The sequence below is a fragment of the Phascolarctos cinereus genome, unplaced genomic scaffold, assembly GCF_003287225.1.
Source record: "Phascolarctos cinereus isolate Bilbo 61053 unplaced genomic scaffold, phaCin_HiC Scaffold_3;HRSCAF=262, whole genome shotgun sequence".
Classification (NCBI taxonomy): domain Eukaryota; kingdom Metazoa; phylum Chordata; class Mammalia; order Diprotodontia; family Phascolarctidae; genus Phascolarctos; species Phascolarctos cinereus.
The window spans coordinates 210,489,908-210,515,026 of NW_027555736.1; the positions used below are offsets into that span (position 1 = coordinate 210,489,908).

General features: G+C 36.9%; 1 protein-coding gene across 6 annotated transcripts in view; it reads right to left on the reverse strand.

Moving 5' to 3' along the window:
* SPATA7 (spermatogenesis associated 7) overlaps window positions 1-23,974 on the reverse strand; it is a 58,073-nt gene extending 34,099 nt beyond the window's left edge. Inside the window, exons 1-4 of one of the 6 annotated variants that reach the window (XM_021000298.2) lie at window positions 23,252-23,469; window positions 18,468-18,538; window positions 16,836-16,931; window positions 13,485-13,532 (exon numbers count right to left, since the gene is read on the reverse strand). In XM_021000298.2, the coding sequence (XP_020855957.1) occupies window positions 13,485-13,532; window positions 16,836-16,931; window positions 18,468-18,525 (202 nt within the window). In that variant the 5' untranslated portion in view covers window positions 18,526-18,538; window positions 23,252-23,469. Of the gene's footprint in view, window positions 1-13,484; window positions 13,533-16,835; window positions 16,932-17,605; window positions 17,685-18,467; window positions 18,543-23,251; window positions 23,470-23,733 lie in introns of those variants that run through there. The other 5 variants (XM_021000297.2, XM_021000301.2, XM_021000302.2 and 2 more) reach the window with 5 other exon arrangements.
* Between the last annotated feature and the right edge of the window lie 1,145 nt (window positions 23,975-25,119).

The following is a 25,119-nucleotide window of genomic DNA, read 5'->3' on the forward strand; positions in this document are numbered from 1 at the left end:
AAACATCCAAAAGCACACGATGATCTCGACAGACACAGAAAAAGCATTTGATAAAATACAGGACTCTTTTATGCTAACAAGTCTACCATGCATAGGCCCAGAATGACTTTTTAAAAAAATCATAAAAAGGTCTCACCTAAAACCAAAAGCAAGCACTCATACACTAGAACCTTTTCCAATAAATACAAGAGCAAAGCAAGGGTATTCACTCTCTCCACTGTTATTAGATATAGCTCTGGAAATGCTAGCAAAATAAGAAAGAAATTTTAAAATGGCAGGTAAAGAAGAGATGAAACTATCCTTTTTTGTTTGTGATAGCATGCTATGCTTGAAAAATCCTAAGGAATCAGCAAAAATATTGAGTTATTTTAGCAAAGATGTGGGATACCAAAAAAACTGCAAAAATTAACAGCATTTCTATATAACAATAACAAAACCCAAGAAGCAAAAATAGAAAGGGAAACCCCATTCCATATAGCTAGAAAAGACTTGTATAGATTCAATTATAAACTGTTCCTTAAACAAAAAAAAGAACAACTTTAGTAGCTAGAAGAATATTCAGTGCTCATGGCTCAGAGGTGCAACACAATGAAAATGATAATAGTTTTAAGGTTAATTTATACTTTTAATGCTTTACCAATCAAATTTAAAAGGGGATACTTTTTGCTTATTGAGGATACTTTATAGAACTTGATCAAATAATAACAAATTCATTTGGAAAACCAAAAAAAACCCCAACAACCCCCAAACAACAAAACTAGAATATCAAAGAAAATGATGAAAAGAAATAGGGATGAAGGGGGAATAGCACTTACAGATCTCAAACTATACTATCAAGCAGCAGTCATCAAAACTATCTGGTATTGGTTTAAAAAAAAGAGGAAAAAGATATCAATGGAATAGACTAGATGACAGAAACTAAGAAACAATGAAACTCAACAACTCAGTGTTTAATAAAGTAAAAAACATAAATTACCTAGAAAAAGTATCTCCTTATTTGATAAAAACTGCTGGGAAAACTGGAAAAGTCACAGAACATGAACAAACAGCTCTCAAAAGAAAAACTGCAAGGTATTTACAACCACATGAAAGACATGCTTGAAATCACCAATAAGAGAAATTAAAAACAAACAAACAAACAACCCAGAGGTTTTTTTTTCTTTGCACCCTGCAAACTGACAAGATGACAAAAAATGTTAACGCTTAATGTTGGAGGTATTGTGGCAGACTAATACACCCTTGGTGGAGCTGTATAATAGCACAATCATTTTGGAAAGCAATTTGGAATTATGCAAATAAAGTGACTAAGATGTCCATACTATTTGAACCAGAGACTTCATTACTGGGCTTACACCACATGCCAGTTATTGATAAGAACAAAGCATGTGTATACATTAAAATATTTATAGCACCACTTTTTGTGAAAATAAAGAATTAGAAACAAAGAAGATACCCATCAACTGAAGAATGGCTAAATAAATTGTGGTACATGAATGTAATGGTATATTATTGTGTTGTAAGAAAGATACATGTGATGAATAGAGAGAAGCATGGAAAGATCTACATGAACTGATGCAGAGTAAAGTAAGCAGAGTTAACAAAGCAATATGCACAATAACTACAACAGGACAAACAAAAAGAACAACCACCCACCAAAAAAATCAAAAGTGAAAGTAATGACTAATATAGAAATCTGTTTTGCATGACCATACAGGTATAATCTATCTACATCAGATTGCCTGCTTTCTCGATGAGGGGGGAGGAGAAGAAAGTAAGGAGAAAATTTTTGGACTCAAAATTTTAAAAGACAAATGTTAAACTGTTTTTGCAAGTAATTGGAAAAATAAAATATTTTAAAATATTTTTTAAAAGTGAATATAACAACACTATAAAGATCAAGTATGACTCAAATGAAGAACTGCGAGAAAACATCCTAAATCTACCCCTTTTTAGAGGTGGGAGATCCACAGATGTTACACATTGCATTATATTTTTGGACTTTTCAATATTCCGCTCAGTTGTGCTGATTTTTTTCTCTTCTTTAAAAAATATGTGTTATAATGAGATGATTTTCTGGGAAGGGGAGGGGAGAGTACTGCAGATAACATGATGATGTAAGAAAAAGAAGATATCAATTAAAACTTTTTTTAAAAAAAAAAAGGAAAAAATGAGAAGAGAACCTAGCAGTGACAGATCTCAAACTATATACTATAAAGCTATAACTGTCTAACTGTCAAAACAATTTGATACTAGGTAAGATACAGAGATTGATCAGTAGCAAAGAATAGGTACACAATATACAAAAGTGAATGAGCACAGTAACCTAGTGTTTGATAAACCCAGAGATCACAGCTATTGGGGCAAGAACTCACTGTCTGACAAAAACTGTTGGAAAAAAAAAAGAGAAAGTACTCTGTCAGAAACTAGGCACAGACTATATTTCACACCATATGCCAAATAAATTCAAAATGGATACATGATTTAGACATAAATGATGGTATCATAAGTAAATCAGTAGAGAAGGGAAGAAATTAACTGTCAGATCTATGATTAGGGGAAAGTCATGACAAAAGAAGAGATAAAGAAGTTCCCAGGAGGTAAAATAGCTAATTTTGATTACATAAACTTAAAATTTTTCCACAAATAAAACCAATGTGGCTAACATTAGAAGAAAAGCAGGAAACTGGAGGGAAAAATCTTCGCAGCAAGTTTCTCTGATTAAGAGCTCATTTGTAAAATATATAGGGAATTCAGTGAAATTATAAGAATAAGAACCATTCCCCAATTGATAAGTGGCCAAAGGATATGAACAAGCAATTTTCTGAGGTACAAACCCAAGCTATCAGTAGCCATATGAAAAAGTGGTCTAATTCACTAATAATTAGAGAAATGAAAATTAAAACAACTCTGAGGTACTACCTTTATAACCATCAGACTGGCTAAGATGACAAAAAAGAAACTGACAAATACTAGTGGGGGATGTGGGAAAACAAATACATTAATAAACTGCTGGGAGCACTGCAATCTACTGCAGCACTTTTTTTTTTTTTGGCTAGGCAACGGATTAAGTGACTTGCCCAGGGTCACGCAGCTAGAAAGTGTCACATATCTGAGGCTAGATTTGAACTTAGGTCCTCCTGATTCCAGGGCCAGCGCCCTGTCCATTGCGCCACCTAGCGGCCCCCAGCACTTCTTAAACTGTGGGTTACAACCCACAGAAGTGCTGATAGGGGTAGAGGGGGGAAAAAGTTTAGGAAGTCCTGATCTGGTCCAACCATTCTGGAAAGCAATTTGGGAGCTATGCCCAAAAAGCTACTAAATTATCCACATTCTTTGACCCAGAAATACCACTACTAAGTCTTTACCCCAAAGAGATCAAAGGAAGAAGAAAATGACCCATATGTACAAAAATATTTATAGCAAATTTATTTGTTGTGGCAAAAAATTGGAAACTGAGGGTATACCCATCAAGTAGGAAATGGCTGAACTAGTTACACTACATGAAAGCAATGGAATAGTACTGCTCTTTAAGAAACGATGAAAAAGATGGTTTCGAAAAAAATCTGGAAAGACTTATATGAACCGATGCAAAGTGAAGTAAGTAGAACTAAGGAACAATGTATATATACACAGTAATTATACATCCTTAAAAGACTTAGGAACACTGATCAACACAATGCCTAACCATATTTCCAAAGGATTCATGATGAAATATGCGACCCACTTCTAGAAGGAGAGCCAATGAACACATAGTGAAGAATAAAGTATGTTTTCTTTTCTTTTTTAATTTAGATATGGCTAATTCTGAAATCTGTTTTGCATGTTTATACACATTTGTAATGAGTTTCATTTTTCTTGCCTTCTTACTGGGTGGGGGAGGAAGAGAACTGGAAACTGAAAATAAAATAAAAATTGAATTAAAAAATAGTAAAACCAAAAGCCAGCATTATCTGTAATGGCGATAAAGCAAAGATGTGTCCGGTATCACACTAGCAATAGCAGTAAAACAAGAAAAAAGAAACCAAGGGGATAAATGTAGGCCAAAAGGAAATATCGCTTTTTGAAGATATGATTCAGCAAAGTAGCAGGATATAAAACAGACCCAGAATTTCTATAAATTATCAACAAAATCCAACAGGAAGACAGAGAAAGAGAAATTCCATTTAAATTAACTACAGAAAGTATGAACCTTATGACCACAATAATAAAACACTTTACAATTTGTAAAGACAGATCCAAGTAAGTAGAAAATATTAATTGCTCATGGGTAGGCCTAGCCAATATAATAAAAAATAATGCTGATCAAATAAATGTACCTATTCAGTGCCATATCAAACAGCCAAAAGATTACTTTAGAGAAATAGAAAAAATAACAAAATTACCTAGAAGAACAAAATGGTAATATGATATCAAAGAATACAAAAACATGGGGAAGAAGGAAACCTAGGTGTCAATTTTCAAACCCTGCTGGCAAAAAATTAATCATCAAAACAATTTGGTACTGGTTAACAAATAGAGAGGCTGATCAATGTAACAGATTAGGTACACAATATACAGATGCAAATGAGCACATGAGCCTAGAGTGTGACAAACCCAAAGATCACAACTATGGAAAGCAGTCTTACAGAAACTGGAAACAGACCAACATTTCACATTGTATACAAGACAAACTCCAAATGGGTATTAAACTAAAGGAGAACATGATAAGCAAATAAGAGGAACAAGGAAATTATCTTTCAGATCTATAGATAGGAAAAGAGTTCATGACCAAATAAGAGATAAAAACCGCAGAAGGTAAAATGAACCATTTTAATTACATAAAATTTAAAAATCCCCCTCCCTCAGCAAAATCAATAGAGTTAAATTAGAAGAGAAACAGATAAATGGGGGAAAAACTCTGCTGCCAATTTATGCCAAAAGTCTCATTTTAAGATATTGTTATTGGTCAGTTGTGTCTGACTCTTTGTGACCCCATTTGGAGTTTTCTTGGCAAAGATTCTAGAGTGGTTTGCCATTTCCTTCTCTAGCTCATTTTAAAGATGAGGAAACTGAGGCAAACAGGGCTAAGTGAGTTGCCCATGGTCACACAGCTAGTTAAGTGTCTGAGGTCACATTTGAACTCAGGAAGAGTCATCTTCTTGATTTCTGGATTTCTCATTCACATTCTCCTGTAAGTCTGACACAGGGAGCCTCCTCAACATGCTGGAGGCTTTCCTCATTTTCTTCTGACATCACAAGGAAACCAGTGGCACTTGAGCTAATCACTTTGCCCTCACCACATCAGTAGCCCATACTCTCCTATCAGATATTTCCCCAATGACATTATCATTTCTGTTCTTCAAAGCTCCTCACTAGTTATGTTTCAGGCTGTTCATACCCACATTGCATTTCTCCTTTGACCTCTATGTTATATTAAGTTTCAATTCTTTGGAGACCATTGCATTCCATGTCTTAAAGCCACAGAATTATAGATTTAGAGTTGGATGGGACGGCAAAGGCCAACTAGTCCAGCCCACTAATTTATTTTTAGCAATGAGGAAACCAAGATCTAGGGAATTAAATTACTTGCTCAAGGTCACACAGGTAGCAAGCATTAGAGGCACAATTTCAACTTAGGCCACAGACTCCAAAGCCAGTACAACACCAACAGAATGTCAGTATTAAAAAGACGGCTTTTTGTTTCCAGACTAAGCCTGGGGTTACTAAAGGAACTTTGCCATTTCCTGAAGGCAATTCAGCCTATTCTCCTCCAGTTCAATTATGTGCCCCCCTCATCTATTTGTACTCTCTGTCCTAAACATACACACTTATGGAAAAACTCTAGAAGCTGTCCATCAAAATGCATGTCAGAATCTGGGAAAAAGGGCATTCTTTATTCACTTAGTCTTTCCCATATGGATGATTAGGCCAAACTTTTTTGAGAGGTTATAGATCTCTTTCAGGAAACTTTGCAACATTCTGGGGTTTGGGCCTCAAAATCTATAAGACATCTCTTTTTATCTGGACTCTGTGCTGGATCTCCTTCATCACAGTAGTGATTACTTTTGGTAAACCTACATCTACATGTTTTATGCATAATCTGTTATTTATAACCAGGGGGCCTTCGAAGAGCTTTTTCTGTTGTTAAACCTTTCAAGGAAATCTGGAATGATTTTGATAACATGGATGGAGGCACCTTGCCAGAAAAGAGCCTTTAAGACTGCATTTTGCTCCACTTAATCAAATGTTTTATTATAAGAAACAAACAATAAGAACAATGGGTTTTATACTCTCTCCATCTTTCAAAGTTAACTGTGAAATGGTAAAGAATGATTACATTGTTGAATATTACTTGCGAAAGCCTGCTTGTTTCCTATGAATAGTCTCATCGAGCATGCCCTCAATTTGTGTGTAAAGTAAACCATTCTCATAAATATTTTGTAAATATAAAATTTAGGCATATATATTTGTAGTTATTGATTTTTTCTGTCATCTTTACTAAGTATTAATAAGGTATGAGATTTTTTTCCATGCCTTTGGTATCTCCTCTCTGCCAGATAACCTCAGAATTGATACCTCAGTGCCCTCAGTAGTGTTCCAGTGATAAGTAAATAGATAAGAGATTAGTGTAAGAGTAGGGGATAAAGAAATGAAGGCAGTCAGGGTAGAGGTTTTTTTTTTCTTTTCTTAAAGCAAAGACATTTACTGAAATGGCAGAGCATGAACAAGGGTAACCAACTATTTCCCCCAGAAACCTAAGGAGCACTCTTCCACAAAAACAGATAGCATCAGTGGGAAGAGCAGGCACAGATAGTGGATAAATAAGCAGAGAGGTCAATATGCAGGAAATATATTTGATAAAGGCAGTTCACATGTCTGGTGCCTGTCTTTCCTCTTCTTGTGGTGTTCTCAACTGCTCCCCTTGGACAAGTTACTGCTGGGCTTCTGGGCCCTGTTCTTCCATGTAGCTAAATTATACTACGGGCAAAGCATTTCTTACTGGGCATGTCTGCTTCACTGCAAGACACCACTACCAAGGGGGAGAGGCAACAGAATATAAATTCCCCAATACCAACCCACTGCACTCTGGAAGAGTGCAAGGGAAAAGGTGAAGAGTGAGTCGTCCTCAAGAGCTAGTTCTTCCTCCACAGATAGCTTTTTTTTCTTCAACTCCCATAGCTCCTTTCTTCAGAGCTAGCTTTCACAGACTTATTCTTGCTTTTTATTCTTTAAATCTGTAATAATATCTTTTTTTTGCATAATTCAGATTTCGCTTTTTTTTGGTAATTGCCCCTATTGTTTATTTAGTTAAGAATTTATTCTTTAGACACAGGTGTATACAAGGATAGATCAACTGACAGGCCACTTTATCAACAAAGCAACAAAGTCCATTCTCTTCTCCTGCTGCCCTCCCCCCCCCAAGAAAAGGCTATTAAACAATGAACTATAGGTGGTATGTTTAGAAAACAAAATTTTTTAAAGTTTTCATTCCAAACTTAATAAGAAAAAATTAAATACACCTACAAAATAAGGAACAGAGTCTTACGTAAAACCTTTAACAATATATGAATCATATGAAATAACCAACTACAGAGAAGCAAGGAAAATGCTGTGTGTCTGTTTAGGTCTGAGATTCTACTTCTGACTTCATTTTGCAAGACCTCATATAGGTCTTTTCATATTTCCTTAAATGCTTCATAATGATCATTTTTATGGCACAGTAATATTCCATAATTATTCAATCATTCACAGAAACATACGTTGTTTCTTATTTTTGCTATTATGATCATTTTGTAAAGATAGGCCTTTTTTTGGGAAAATAATTTTTTAGGAAAAAATCCTAGCAATTGATTGAGTCCTAGCAATCAAATGATTAGTTTTGTAACTTTTACTACATACTATCATTGCTTTCCAAAATATTTTGATCAGACTTCAGTTTCACCAAAATTGTACGAGTCCTTGCTATATCAAACCCCTTCCAATACAGGCCTTTGTCAATCTTTTGCCATTTTTTTGCCACTCTGATGAGTGTATGGTGGCACCTTAAGGTTCTTCTGATTTGTGCATACCAGATTATTGGGGAAATTAGTCAGCTTTTTCTGTGGCTATTTAAAGTTTGTATTTCATGGTTTATAGTTCCAATGATCTTTTCTCACTTCTCATTCTTTTCGGCCTCTCTGCAGCCTTTGGCACTGTGTGTCAACCTCTCCTACCTGACACTTTCTTCTAAATTTCGGGGATGCTTCTCTCCTAATTCTTTTGCTGCCTATCAGACTGCTCCTTCTCAGTAGTCTTTGCTGAATCCTCTTCTCTTCTAGATCATGCCTCCAACAGTGGTGTCCCTCAGGGTTCTGTCCCAGGCCCTCTTCTCTTCTGTACTGCTTCACTTGGTGATTTCATCAGCTCCCATGTATTTAATTACCATCTCTCCTGATGATTTTCAAATTACCTATCCTGACCAAAACTCTCTGCTGACCTCCAGTCTCACATCTCCAAATGCCTTTTAGATATCTCAAACTGAATGTAATAGTAGACATCTTAAGCTCAAAACATACAAAAGAGAACTCATTATCTTTCCCCCTAAACTCTTCTAACTCCTTCTACTTTCCCTATTACTGTAGAGGACAACACCATCCTCCCAGTCCTTCAGGCTCACAACCTAGGTGTCATCCTGGCCTCCTCACTATTTCTTACCTCCTCCCCCCATCCACTCTATTGACAAGGCCTGTAAATTTCACCTTAATAACAACTCTCAAATAAAACTTCTTCTCTCCTCTGACATCACCACAACGGTGGCGCTTGCCCTTATCACCTCTTGCCTTGATTACCACAATAGTCTGCTGGTGGGTTGACCTGCCTCAACTCTCTCCTCTATCCAATCCACTCTCCATTCAGCCACCAAAGTAATTTTCCTGAAGTGCAGGTCTGACCATGTCACTCCTCTATTCAATATAGCGCTCCATATTGCCTCTAGCATCAAATATAAAGCACTTATTTGTCATTCAAAACCCTTCATATAACCTTGTCTCTTCCTACCTTTCCAGTTTTTTTATACCTTACTCCCCTCAACATGTACTCTCTGATCTAGCAACACTGGTCTGCTTTCTGGTTGTTCCATGAACAAGGCATTTCATCTCTTGGCTCCAAGCATTGCCTCTGGCTGTCTTCTATGTCTGGAACACTCTCCCTCCTTATCTCCAGCTACTGACTTCCTTGGTTTAAATCACAACTAAAATCCCATGTTTTACAGGAAGCCTTTCACAATCTCTCTTAATTCTAGCACCTTCCTTCTTTTGATTATTTCCTATTTACCTTGTATATAGCTCGTTCGTATATATTTGTTTACATGTGGTCTCCCCCTGTTAGATTGTGAGCCCCTTGAAGACAGACTGCCTTTTACCTTTTTTTGTTTTCCCAGTGCTTAGCACAGTGCCTGACAAATAGTAGACATTTAATAAATACTTACTGATTGAATGATTATAAGTATGTGTTAGGAGTTTATATGTATAGATTTTGGATGTCAGACTTTCATACTGGCATATTTATTGCAAATATTTTTCAATATTTCATTTTAATTTTAAAGATATTACTTTTTGTTGTGTGAAAATCTTATCTTTGTATAATTAAGACTATTAATTTTGCCTCCAATGATTTGAATGATTGATAAAAATATCTTTTTTTCTCCAAAGTTAAGGCAAATGTATTATTCTTTTTCTTCAAGTTCATTAAAAAAATATTTAGGGCATTGATTCAGTTGGGGTATATGGTCTAAACCGTAGGGGTGGGGAACCTGAAGCCTCGAAGCCACATGTAGCCCTCTAGGTCCTCTAGTGTGGCCCTCTGAATCCAAACTTCACAAAACACATCCCCTTAAAAAAAGGATTTGTTCTGTAAAACTTGGACTCAATCAAAAGGCCACACCCAAGGACCTAGAGGGCTATCTATGCCTCGAGGCCACAGGGTCCCTACCCCTGGTTTAAAGAATAGATTCCAACACCTTTCTTGCCACGCAGTTGAGTAGAAAGGTAGCAAAGGTAGGCTTGAAGTCAGGAAGATCTGGTTGAATCCTGCCTCTGTGACTCCAGGAAAGGGGTCTTTAATCTCTGCAGTGTTTCCTTGTATGTAAAATATGGATAATAATGATACCTACCTTACAGAGTTGTTGCGAGGGCCAAATGAGATAATATATGTAGAGCATGTTGTAAGCCTTGAAAGTGCTATATATGTTAGCTATTGTTACAGTGAACTGAAATTCCCCGTACTTTTTTTCTCCTTAAAAATGTTTTGTTGGTACTTTTTGTTTTTATGCTATTATTTTCCAAATATACTTCTCCACCCCTCCATACCTCTGAACAAAGATTGTAGTAAGACACACCATCAGAATCACCCCAAGAGCACATGTATAATTTACCTGCTACATATGGGGAAGGAGGAAAGCATGCTCCATCTTTGATTCTCCATAATCAAGACTGGTGAGGGCATTTAATCTGAGCTGATGTCTTTTAGGGATGTTTTCACTGCACGGTGCACTCTCCTGTTTCTGCTTGCAGTGAGCTGCATTAGCAAAGGTAAGTCTGGCTGTATTTCTCTGAATTTCTCATATTCATCATTTACTGTTTTTCTTTTGACCTGGACCTATGATTTCACTGGTGTAACTTGCTTCTGGTGAGGATACTTCCTTAGCACAGGGCCAGGAACATAATAAACACTTGTTGACTGAACTGTTATTCTGCACTTCACAGACTTAGAAAGTTGTCTGTGGCAATGAGTAGTGAAAGGGTTTTCTCAGGTCCCCCAACCTATAGGTGATCGAGGTGGGACTTCCAGGGCTTTTTGACTCCCAGGCTAATTAACTTTCTCTCTATCATCCTGGGCTATCTTTTGATCATTTCTCCACACCATAATATTTTCTCCAGGGTTTCTTTAAGTGTGGACTTGTCAAATGCTTGTGTAATTCTACAGGTCTAATTCTGAGTTATTTATCCTGTTCCACTGAGCTATTTATTTTTTCTCTTGTATCAGATTTTTTTAAATAAACATTGATTTATAGAGCAAATTCTGAGTTTTGATGGTGCTAACTCCTCTTTATCAGTTTCCTTTTTCATGAATGAATTAAAATCATTAAGTGTTTACAATGTGCCAACATAGTCCCATTGTTTTATTTTTCCTTATAAAATCTTTTATGATTTTATCTAATTATGTGAAATAACTTATTAGTGTTCTGATTGGTATTATAATATCCGAAAATTAGTGTTGGGGGAAAAGTTAGTTTGGGAGGTATTTATGTTTTTATTATATATTTGTGCTACCTAGTCATTAAGAGGGGATGTTACTCTATTCTTTGATTTTTGTCTAAATCATTTTGAAGTTGTCTTTGTATAATTATCTTGTATTTCCTGATAAGCTGATGCACACATTTGATTCATTTTGTTGTTTTCATAAAAGGCATTTTTCTATTGATACTTAATTGTGGCATGCAGATGATTTCTGTGGGTTTATTTCATATAATGCTACTTTAGTAAAGACATTTATTACTTCCATTTTGGGGGGCTCAATTGATTTCTTCAATAAAGCATCTCCTGACCTTCTTTCCCTTCCAGGTCCTCCTCCCAGCCATCAGTGCTCTCTTCCTGCTTATTTACTTCTCTGCAGACATGCTCTATCCCTCCAGCAGAGCGTAAACTTCTCGAGGGAAGAATGGCTTTCTTTTTGTCTCCCCACTCCCAGCAGGCAGCACTTCACAAATGCTCGTTCAGCTGAATGGAATTGGCAGATGTCTACCACAAAAACCAGATCAGGTGCTACTGACAAGAGGGACTTTGAGCTTGTTGAACCGTCAGCTCTTCTTACAAAACAGACAATATTCCTGCAGGAGATTTCATTCCTGAGGGATAAATGGGACTTAGAGCTCAGGAAGGAAAAAAGAGGTCTGCCTCTGGAGACACAGACAATAAGAGGGGCAAAGGAGTGATTCCAGGAACCAAGACCAAGGAACAGGAAAAGATGGGAGTTTTGAAAGGCCAGCCAGATTCCAGTGAGACCAAGTAAAGGCAAAATGGACTCAGAGAGACCCAGACATAGGAAACTCACTTTTTGCTCAGTCACAGCATTTATTTGAATATGTCTTTGCAACTGTGATAAGTAATAATTTAATTCTACCATAATAGAAGACTTAACAAGCATAATCTCTAAGAAAATTACATTTTTGTGCTTAAAATAGCTACCTGCCCCTAAAATAGCTAGCTGTTCTCTATACAAAACCTACCTGGCTTAGCTATTCTAAACCATACACAACCAAGTCAGTATTATGCTTGCATTCTCACTCTCCCTCACTCCCTAGAGCCAGTCAGTTGTTAAATCTTGCTGTTTCTACCTCCACAACATCTCTTACATCCGACCCCTTGCTTCTATTCACACAGCTACCCCCTTCACTCAGGGACTCATCACCTCTCATTTAGGTTATTACACAGCCTCTCTGCCTCAAGTCTCTCTCCATTCCAGTTCATCCTATGCTCTGCAGCCTTTGCATTGACCATCTCCCGTACTTAGAATATACACCCTCCTGATCTCATAGAATCTCTCTCTTATGTTAAGACAGAGCTCAAGCACCACAATTTTACGTGAAGCCTTTCTTGATCTCTCAAACTGCTCATGCCTTCCCACACAAACTACAGTGTATTTAATTTATATTTATTTGTATTCATTACCTTTCTACTTATTCTATATATACTTATATATGTACTTATTCTCTTCTCCATTGGAATGTAAACTCCTTGGTAGTGGAGATTATTCTATCAATCAATTTACAAGTAATTATTTAGTGCCTGCTACATGCCACATACTGTTAGGAGTTTAAGTAAAGCTTGGTTGACAAGCCATTTCTCTAAAGGTATATACTATTTTCTTCCAAGACAGTCTATATCAAGAATGATTAGCTTTAAATTACAACATTAAAAATGAACTTCAAACTGGAAAACATCATTTTAATGCTATCACTACTATTCAAATAAGCACATATCCCATGACTGTTGCGCTTGATCTTTTAATAAAAATTTCTTGGCTTAAATTCAAATTATGTGGACCTATGATAACTACAGGTATCAACTGGCATCCTTAAGATAATTCTATTAGGTCTGATTTTAATTACTTAATTATTTTTCCTATTTATGCTGTATATAATTTGTTTGTACATATATGTTTGCTTCTTGTCTCTACTGGACTGTGAGCTCCTTGAGGGCAGAGACTATCTTTTGCCTTTTTTTGTATCCCCAGAGCTTAGCACAGGGCCTGACACGCAGTAACAGTTTAATGCTTACTGACTGATACGGTAAAACTGAAGCCCAGAGAGGTAAAGTGATTTGACCAATGTTATATACCTAGCTAACGGGTGGCTGGATCAAGACAAAGCCTCAAATCTTCCGACTCCTAACTTAGTGCTTTTTACAATTTATGTCCTATACATAAAATTATTAGTGCTTTTACTAAAAGGCAACAAGATTACTTACATTTAATGCTGGAAGTCATGCTTACTGGCATTGAGCAATCTACAACAGCTGAAAAGCAAAAAACACATAATTTAATAATAATTCTAAACTGCATATTGGTTAAGTTAGAAAAAGTCCTCAAAAATATTACATTTTGAAAAATTTAGCTAAATCAAAACCTTTTGTTTTTCCATAGATTATATATATATTCATAAGTATTTTGATCAATGCTTAATTTTTTATGGATTCAAATAATTATCTCAGAATCATCAATAAAATAATTTGTTTATAATCCAGCATATTTTACTTTTAAAGTCCTACAAATCCATGTTTTGGGCAGCTAGGTGGTGCAGTGGATAGAGTGCCGGGGCTGGAGTCAGGAAAGCTCATCCTCATCCTCATCCTCCTGAGTTCAAATCCAGTCTCAGACACTTACTAGCTGTGTGACCCTGGGCAAGTCAATTAATCCTGTTTGCCTCAGTTTCCTCATCTGTAAAGTGACTATAGAAGGAAACGGCAAACCACTCTAGTATCTCTGCCAAGAAAACTTCAAATAGGGTCATGCAGAGTTGGACATAACTAAAAAACAACTGAACAAAACCCCATGTTTTAATGCTTTGGGGATAATACAATTAAATAGTTTAATGTTTTACATTCAATGCATTTTCAAAGTTTATATAGATTTAACAGAATTTCAGAAGGCACCTTAAGATTATCTAGTACAACTCTCATTTTACATATGAAGCAATTATGGTTCAGAGAAAGAAAGAGATTTGCACAAGGTCACGTAGCTATGTAGTGACAGTTGACACGGGAATCTAGGTCTCTCAACTCCTAGCCAGTGATCTTTCCAATTAAAAAATACATTCTGTCTTAAGGCTTCCATTCTTTAGAATACTAAATATTCCTTAAACCAGTGATTGAAGGGTAAAAAAAAAAAACAGGACCACTCAGTAGAACTGTGAAATCTATTGGATATGCTAAATAACTTTTGGGTAGAGGGCAGGATGGAAAATAAACCCAGAGAAACTGTTGTGCTAGAACGGAAAGCTGGCGTAGATTTATTAATATTAATTTTGATAACAAAATTGGGATAGCAGGAAGTCCAAATATTTTGAAATGCAACACTAATCTACGGCTGAAGGAGAGCTTTCTTTCTTTCTGAACCATGGTAGTTAATTGAAAATATTTTAAATGAATTAGGAATAGAATAGCAACAAATTAAAATTCTCAAACACGTCAAGAGCCTACTTTAGGCCAAAAATTGTAATAGGTATTGTTTCCGACTAACAATTTACTCTTTGTTCAGACTTTTAAAAGGCCAAATTTATGTATTCCTTTTTAATCTGTCACTTTTATTTCTAACAATATATTTATTTACAAACATCCTTTTAGAATGGCAAGATCATTAATTTATAATCTCTTGGCAAAAAGACTTCCCGATATTCCTTAAGACTGCCTATAGCTACATCTAAACCCTATTCACATAAACAAGTATCACAGAGACTGGAGATCTAGAGCTGAAAGGAACCTCAGAGGCCACTGGTCCAATTCCCTCATTCTAGAGATGAAGAAATTGAAGCCCGAGAAGGAAAAGTGACCTGCCCAAGATGACACAGATAGTAAATGTCAGAGACAGGATTTGGAACCAGATCCTGATTCCAGGGTCAGGGCTTTTTCAATTATACCAATTTCCAGTTGCAGACAATTAAAAGAAACATAAAGGGATGCAAGGAATGAAATTTAATAAAAAAGTAAAAAAGGCAATGTTCAGTAACACGGAAGCAGATGACCCTCAGAAGAGTGTTCCCCAAACCAATGTGGCCATGGAACACTTTTGGGCTTTAAGATTCTGGTGCCAGGAATCTGGGGGTATGGAAAACCCTATGGACAAAGTCAAGGATTATTTGGTGTAAAAAGTAAAAATTTAACTTATTTTCATATCCCCTCAAATTCTGTGGATATTAAATATTTCTGATCTATTCAACATTTCAGAGGAAAATATCACTAATAGTAATAACTAAAATTTCTATGGCTCTTTAGGTTTACAAAGTACTTTCCTTACAACAACACAGTGAGATAGATAATGTAAGTATTATTATCCCCCTTTTACAAATTAGGAAGACAAGGCTGAGAGCAGTTAAGTGCCCAGGATCACACAGCTAAGTAAGTATCAGAAGCACAATGTGAATCCAGGTATCTCCTGAATACAAGTCTAGTACGATACTTTTTCTATTACTTCCTGCTGCTGCTTCTAGATCACCATTCATAATGCACAGAATGCCAGGGTTTAAAAGAAAACAGCTTGGGAAATGTAGCCCTGGAACTTTCAAAAATCCAAACTGAAAATTAGTCAGAAATAAAGGGAAAATGGCTTGGTGCCAGAAAAAAATTTATCCTCAAGTCAATGAACATAACAGTAGGACATTTGAATCAAAGAATGTTAGCACTGGAAAGGATCATAGAGATGATCTAATCCAGGTCCCTCATTTTGCAGATGAGGAAAAACTGAGGACCTGAAATGCTCAGTGCCACTCAACTAGCTACTAGTAAAGTTATGACTACGACAGAGAGTTGTGTGGACTATCACATTATGGGAAGCTTATCTCCAAGTATGCATATGAGAACAGACATTAAAATCATAGAAAAAAGTATGTAACATCAGAAATATTACAACATTTGAAGAGCAAAGTATTTTAGACAATTACTAATCAGCTGTACCTGAAAGTAACGGATAAAAAGCACGCACAATGGTTCTAACAATGTCACAGAATACTATAAGTGATCTTAACTTTTTTTAGTCAATGATGATAAAACAAAGGACAATTTTGGTTATTTAAATAAAAAAGCGCAGCAGCTGAAAAAATAAGCAAACTTCAAGCATTCAGCAAAGTAACATTAGTGAAAATAACACTAAGTTAAGTCGCCAAAAGAGTAATATAAAGAACTTGAATTTTGAAGACTTACTAAAAAAAAAGAAGCAGTTTTTTGGGCTACTTCTCTATTCTAAATCAAAACAAAAAGCAAATGTGAAAGTATTTGGTATACTGAAATCAAAGATGAAAGAGATAAAACATAAATAAGAAAGACAAGATAAAAGCACATTCAGGGCTGCATCACCATTCAAATATAGATTAAAAGGCCGGCTTTATGGAAAAGGCATAAATTTGCTAAATTGTATTTAGGGTTTAGTGATTTGAAAAAAAAAATTAAGTTAGGCAGATATTAACTAAATTGATCTTAGCCAGGTGCTGAACCAATCAGATGAATCTTTCTACAACCCAATTTTCCCATTCTTGCTACAGGTGGAGTCTAATGAGAACTGAAAGGGCTAAAATTGTGTGTAGAAGATTCATATATGCACACTTTTACCTTTGGCTGAAAGGATTTTATTATAGTGAATAGCCATGTGGTTCTTGATCAGGTAGAGGGTACTTAGTCTGAGAGAGGAGGAGTCAGTGCAAAAAGCTATAAAATTAAAACACATTTGATCATCACATATTTCAGTCTAACATAAAAATGACCAAGACATTAAATAAAGAAACAGTTATTGATAAGCAAAATCATCCCCCCAAATCATTATGAAATATAACTGAATAGATATTGAGAAAGTAAACTATGTGATTTGAGCCTGACTTCAGATAAGATATTTACCAGTGAGATGCAACCTTTTCCAGAGAGCACACAAGAATTCCGAGAAAAGGTAACAGGCATTTCAGATTCTATTCCTTGTAAAACATTGTTTTTCCTTATATTTGCAATACCAAATCTGCTTAACGGCTCTTAATTTTCCTAATTAAAAGAGCTCAGTTATCCATGTGTTTTATAAAAAGGTGGTATGGCACTTTTCTTATACTTCATTCCTCAAACAAACAAAAAACAAAGAAAATAAACCCTAACACAACTTATATCAAAGACCCTACTCTGACTATGATTTAAAAACCATTGCTATGTCCATCAGCCTAATAATGCCTTGTTTCCAAAGTTACCATGCTACCTAATAAAGCTCCAATAGCAATCCATTCAAGTTTCACAAAGGCACAATTCCCAAACCTCACCCAAACTATTTAAAAAACATCCTCTAAATAATTATAATCTTAAAGACACATGTATGAAAATATTTGTGTAGTTTCTAAGTTTACCTTTGAAATTTTGAGCTTCAAGCAAAATGCATATTTTTCCAAAGAGAACTTCAAGATTATAAACTTATTATTTGTATATAGATCTTTAATAGGCAAATCAAGAGATCTGAAGGTGTAATTGAAAAGTCCCATCCTCCTACTCCTCTTTCCTATGCTTGTAAAAGAAGAATTTATTTTCCATTATTTGGTTGAGAATGTATTCATTTGTAATTCAAGAACAACAATATAAAAATTCGCAAAATATAAATTTGTCTTGATGGTATTTCATTTTACTAAATACTTTCCTAATAAAGAATTATAGGAAAACATCTTTCTCATTCAAAGGGGCAAGTTCCAGAGATCCTAGTAAACAAGGCAGATCTATGAGTATTATTTTACTGACAATGTTTCCTTACAAACAAATCTCTTTTTCCAATGTTATTTCAATGTTTCTAACTAATTACATCAAGGATAAAGCCTCAATAAAATGTTAATATAGAATTAAAATTATTCTATACCGCCTATTAATCTCCATTTAAAAAAGGAAGGCATGCTCTCAACTAAGGGTTATATGTAGGCATCATCAATAGGAGCCAGCAGGAGGCAGGGAAGTGGATGAACTAGCCTTGGGTGCCGAATACAGTTGAACTTGTGTTGTTTAACACACTGAACATGTGAAAAACTGAATCACTGAATCTGGAAGTTTTCCTATAAATATCTACAAGTTACTTTAATAGTTACCAAGCAGACACATTAGATTAGTAATTTTCACTAAGTGAAATGACTTTTAAACCATGCAGTTTAACATGAATATACATGCAATACACAGAAATATGGTCCAACTTTTTAACAAAACATTCATTAGCCAGTATTTTTCACTTACCATTACTTTTTATGCTTAAGTGTCCTGTAAATGGGCTTGATGGACCATATCTGGGCATGACAAGGTTTGTTCTGACTTTTAACAAAAATGTGAGAATTAGAACAAAAGAAAAATTTCTGAGAAAGGATAAAATATGGAGAATAATTTTTAAGCCATAAATTTTTTATTTAACTAAAATAGCAGACTGCAATTTTATTGAGTACTCTTCACAAGATTGTATTGCCATAGTTAAGTTTTCTTGGGTTACATCATCAATCACAATTTTGTGGCACTTATCTTTAGTATTGTATTTTAAGACTTTATATACTTCATGTGAAATGATACATTGAGCACAGACATTATTTAACTGGACAAACATTTATTGTATCAAGTACCATGCTAGGCACTGAGAACATAAAAATGTGAGGACATTGTCCCTACTCTCAAGAAGTTTGAAATCTAATAGACACAAATACGTATACAATATACAGAAAGTGATCAAATCAAAGGGAAAGTCCACAGTACTGTGACAAAACATGAGGAGGAAAGATCACATTCAGAATGCTGACTGGGGGAGTAGCTGGGGGGGGGGGGAAGATGTTGTTCAGGGGGGTCTTCATGGAGATCTTCGACCCAAGCTTGGGTCTTAAAGGAAGAAATGGATTTCATCAAATGGGAATATCAAAGGAACATATTTCAAGCAAGGAAATGAAGGTCAAGATTGAAAAACAAACACCTAGAAGTCTAATTTGCCTGGAATGTATAGCTTGTGAAATGGTTTAATGGAGTGAGATATGAAAGCTTTGAATCAATCAATCAATAAACATCCTACTATGTGCTAGGCATTGTGTTAAATGCTAGAGACACAAATAAAAAGAAAGACAGTTTCTGCTGTCAAGCAGTCAAGGCCCCTTGGTCCCGGGGCATGACGAAGAGTTCAAAAGAAGTCCAAAAGCAGCATAGCTGGTGGGAAATGAGAAAAAACTGTGCTGAGCCTCCTCTTTAAACAGAAGCTCTGCCCAGAAGTCAAAGAATCCAATCAGAGAGACAAAGGGCAGAGATGAAATAGATGTACGAGTACAGGCAGATTCAGTAACCTTGAATACCAGGTTAAGGAGTCTGTATAGTTTAGGCTAGAGGTAACAGGGAAGGTTTTTGAGCAGGCTAATGACATGATCAGATCTGTGCACTTGGAAGATTAATTTGGCAGCTATGTAAAGGATGGAAAGAGAGAGAGATGAGAATAGTTTGAATAAGAGTTGAGGAGGGTTCTTTAAAAGGAGAGGAAAGTACGGAGATGAGATATTTCAGAGAGAATTGACAGTACTGAAAAGCTAATGGAATATGAGAGAAAAAGAAGATTCAAAGATGTTATCATGATGGGGGTATGAGGTTATGACTCTTTTTTAAGGATATAGGAGACCTAAGTATATTTGTAGACAGAGGAAGGACCACAGATTTAGAGCTGAAAATGCTGCACTTGGAAATCATATAGTCCAACAACTTCATGAAAGGATGAGAAAACCAATGTACAAGTTCACAAAGATGGTTAAAAACAGAAGATAGATTTAAATTGAGGCTCTCTGACTCTGACTCCAAATCTAGAACTCTTTCCATTCCACCACAATGCTCCCCATGTTACTAGTAGAAAGGAGAGAATGAAGATGAGAAGATAAACCCAGGTCCCAAAGGAAACGAGGGGATGGAATCAAAGGCACAAGAGAATAGGAACTGGTGAGGGAGAGCACTATCTCAGTGTGAGATTGTAGGGAAGGAGAAAGGTTGATATTATTAATTCTATACTGCCAAAGGGTCAGTTGTGAAAAGCTGAAGCATACTTGCTGAAAAGATAAGAAAAAAGTTTAAGGTAGGACACAGATGCAAAAAAAAAGAGGAGAGACTGATGGAAAAATGATGTCAAGATGGCAGCTTCAAAGAGTAAAGAAGACAGATTCGTGCATGGGAAAAAGACAGACTAGAACTAGAAAACTTTTATGGATGGGGCAGGGCCTTGACAACAGGCCCAAGAGAATAGGCAGAAAGAAACCAGGTTACCTGAAACAGAAAAAAAAAGGCACAAGCTGAGTTATACCTGTTAACCTCACAGTTTCTACTAAAAATCAGGTTTATACCTGGGTTGGTTTTTTTTTTTTCATTTTTGGTGAGGCAATTGGGTTAAGTGACTTGCCCAGGGTCACACAAGTACGTGTCAAGTGTCTGACGTCTGATTTGAGCTCAAGTCCTCCTGACTCCAAGGCTGGAGCTTTACTCATTGTGCCACCTAGCTGCCCCTATACCTGGGTTTTATTGTTCCAAACAATAAAAAGAGGGTTGCTAATGGCAGATGCTTGACTCACAATTAAAAACTAAAAATAGGGTGGACAAGCCTTTTGGTAAAACTCTAACTTGGTCAGGACCTAGCAGAAGCACCTAGGAGGGAGTAAATGGGAATGACAAAAGGATATGTCTTAAAAGGAGCCATTTAGTACTTTCAACTCATCCAAAGCACACTGACTAATGTGAACTGTATGTATGAAATATTTCAACAATACATTCCTTTTGCCCTGAAATGTTGTAAAATTTAGATCTCAGTGAATTGTAAGGGACAAAATGTATACTCCCATAAAAGTCAAATACGGGAAAGGATAGGATCTTAAAGGGGACAAGTATTAAATTTATTTCAATGTATTTATGGCCAAATTAGTGCTTCAAGCTTGTTCTATAAGAGAATGTCTATGATGTGAAAGATCACACATATAAAGGAATAAAAAAAAAGGAGTCAAAATTGTCTTTTAAAAAAGGTTTTAAACTAAATTTTGACAAAGTATTAATTATGCTTTGAAATACTTAAAAGATTTTTTCTTAGTAAACTGTGATGGAAAGTTAAAAATTTTTAGTTTTAAAATTTATATATTTTTACTGTATTTAACGTTGATTTGGCTTTTATTATTTATGGCTTAATAATTTGTGGCACATGGCAAATGTGCCAAATATATACTACATGGAATTTAGTTTAAAATTCTAAAATAAATAACAATGCCTGATGTATGTGTGGTATTCCTTTCCCCTCACAGCATAAATTCAGTAAGCAAAAGGAGTGTTTAATTTTTCCTTTCCTATCCCTAGCACCTACCATAATGCTTTTTACATAGTATGTGCTTAATGTTTGTTAAATTGAATCGTTTTGCGAACTCAGTAAAAACTATATTGTAAACTGAATAAAAACTAACTTTATTGGTTATGTTATTAAAGCATTAATCTTAGCTTGTGCATTTTCATTCAATAATTATGTACTATATAATTATACACTGAAGAACTACTGTATGTGCAGAATTACGCTATATACCTTGAAAGTATACAAAATAAGATACATGGTCCTTTTAGAGAGAAAGAGAAAGAATAAAACTCTCAAAAATCATAAAAAGCATTTAGTTTCTCTTCTAAGGAAAAGGTGTTCACAATAATTTTATTGTTTTTAAAACTATTGCACTTTAAGGCTGTTGTACAAGAAAGGTTTAGATATACCCAATTTACTGCTCAATTAAGTGTTAATTATTTTCTAACAAGATGGACAAAGATCATTTATTGTCAAATGTCAACGTTAAACTGTCAAAGGAGATTTCAAGGCACAATAAAGCATTTTCACCTAAGGATACTCTTCCAAATCAAGAGAGAAGATTGCGCTCAAGGACTGGATATTGCCGTATTTGAGTTCTCTTAGATCTGCTGTCCTGACTGTAAAATACTTGGAATGAAAATGACCATAGCAGATGGTTCAGAGTTCTGTATTGACCAGTTCCAGTTTATCTGGGCAAGGACAGACTGGTATGTTATACGGGGAGGAAGAAGGCAGGGGTAGAAAATTCATTGCTTGGGGTAGAAGGGATGTTCACATACCCTTCAGTCACAGAAAAATAGGTTTTATTGGTTCCTAACCTTGGGGTCCATGAACTTGTTTCTAAAAAAAAAATTTATATAATTGTTTCCTTTGTAATCATATATATTTTATTTTATACATTTAGAAACATTCTGAAAAGTGGTCTATGAGCTTCAGCAGACTGACAAAAATCTGCCATGACATACAAAATAGCTAGTGATCTAGCTGAACCCTCTCCTTTTACAGCAAAGGAAACTGAGGCATAGAGAGGCAACTGGGTGGCCCCATGGACAGAGTGCTGGACTGTCTCTTAATCTTTCTCAGGCTCATCTCAGTTTCCTCATCTGTAAAATGGGGTTAAATAATAACGCCTACCTCACAGGTTTGAAGATGAAATAACGTAAGTAAAGCACTTTGCAAACCTTAAAGCCTATGTAAATGCTAGCCACCCCAAACCTCCGGACCCCAGTGCTGGGATTCAAAATCAGGTTTCCTGAGGCCAAATCCATTGCTCTTTCCACTACTACACTTTGCTGCCTTCCTCAAGGGTTAGCTGCCCCATCTTAACAGCATCACAATAGCCCAAGAATGGGGCCCTGGGGCAAAGGGATTCTATCTAATACAAGTGGCAAAAAACAAACAAAAAACCCCACCACGTGGAAGTGTCACAGGCTCAGAATTATTATTATTATTATTTTAACGTTGGTGGAAAGATCCTTAGAAATCATCTAGCCCAACTGCTTGAGACTGGGTCCTGGGAGGGTGGATGGTCCACCGCAGAAGGGCAGAGGTCACTCTCGGAGGGGGGTGTGTACCGGCGGTGGGAGGAGGGAATGGTCCCCGAGCCCCACGAGCAAGATGTCTCCCCCCGCCCGCGCCCTCCCCCGAGCCTTCGCACCGCTGCCACGGTGCAGGGCGGCCCTTTTACCTCTCCGGGGGATATCCTGGTTCTTTCCTCCCATATTCTCCCTTTATTGCCGCTGCGATAATACGCTGGGCCCCCCTCTACCTCGCCCCGACGGTCGATCTCCGGGCCTGGCCCAGCCTACCCACCCCGTTCCACCCTCCCGCGGCGGTGGTGGCAGCAGCGGCGGCGACGGAAGCCGCTGACAGAGCCTCCGTCGCCCCGGGTGACCGTAGTCAGGCGGGTTGCTAAGGCGCCTTTACGGCCGTGATTGTGGCGTCACGACGCAGACGAGGGGGCGTGGTCATCTTTCACTTGGCCCGCCCCGATTCCAAGGCGAGGCTGGATGTTTTAGAAGAGGCAGGATAGTGAGGCTGGGAAAGAAGGGGGCGGAGCCCAAACTGAGCGAGGAGGAGGCGGGAGGCGGGGGGCCGGGGGCGGGGGGCCCGAGGGAGAGGCAAGAAGTGGGGCGAAAATCCCGTAAAGAGGGAGGGGCGAGGCTTCACCTTCCCGTCCTTGGCGCAGCACTGGTTCAGGGGAGGAAAAGAAAGCCTAGGTCTTCTCTCTGAGTCCTCTGAGCAAAGGAGGTGGATGCTGCCGACCTCAAGCTTGTCGGTCTGTCGTTGCTCTGAGATGCTGCCAACCCCCCCCATAGAGAAGCCTCCTGTTATAGTGAGGAGAGTCAAGGCTCAGGAACTGATGTGCAGCATGCTGGCTTCATCTCTGCTAGAAGGGGTCTGGTGGTTTCATCTAGCACCTCTCCCTTGGGTGCAGAAAAAGTCAGTAGCAGACACTGGTGAGGTCATAGTAACATTTAACCAGCTTCAGTTAATTAAATTCACTACGCTGCCACAAGGTTTGTGGATGAGTTAAAACCCCAGAGAGATTTAAAAATGGCACGCTTACAGGTTTTCACATTTCACTTAACAAAAGCTCATAATGGTAATTAAAAATTAAATATATGTATATGTATGAATACCTGGTAATGTAAATTGTACATCTTGAACATAAATGGTTAGTTTTTAGTCATGTTTTGATTATTGAACTCCCGAATTTACCTGTAAATCACTTTTGAATGAATGATCTATGCCTATAGAGGGAATTTGGATTGGCATGGCTAATGGAAAACATAATTAAGGAATCACTTATTTGTATTTAGCACCTGGGGCACTGCCTTTTCACAGAGAGGCTCTTAGTTCTTAAACTTTGTACAGCTACTCAAAGCTATGTTAGTAAAGGTATTTAATGAGTTAGCATAGTGAGAAAAGTAGCAATAAAATATTTCTTCACAAACCCCTGAGGCACACTTTCCCACAAATACCTATAGCATCAGGGGGAAGTTACCTGGGAACATAGCCGTGGAGCAAGAGCACATAGGTAGGTGATACATTTTGCCAGAGCACATATGAAGGGGCGGTTCACTTACATTACAGGGTTGCCAAAATAATCATATTGCTACTACCAGGCCCGCTACCTACTGGTCTCATGTGACACAAAGTCCCTGCCAGATGTTGCTCCTTGTAGGTCCTTTGTGACTATGGCTGGCTGGTTGCTGCTGGGTGTATTGCTCTACTGGGCATAGATGATTGTAGAGCTTACTTTTTCCAATTCTTCTTCCAAATGGAATCTACAGCTGAGGTGCTACCTCTTCTCCATAAAAACAAACAAAAAAAGGATATGCCTCTACCGTCTGTCCTTTGGCTTAAAAGATATGAAGAGGCAGTTTTCAGACAAATCAAATTTATCTAGAGTCACGTGAAAAACACTCTAAATCACTATTGATTAGAGAAATGCAAATTAAAACAACTCTGAGGTACTACCTCATACCTATCAGATTGGCTAATATGAGAGAAAAGGAAAACAATAAATGTTGGAGGGGATGTGCAAAAGGT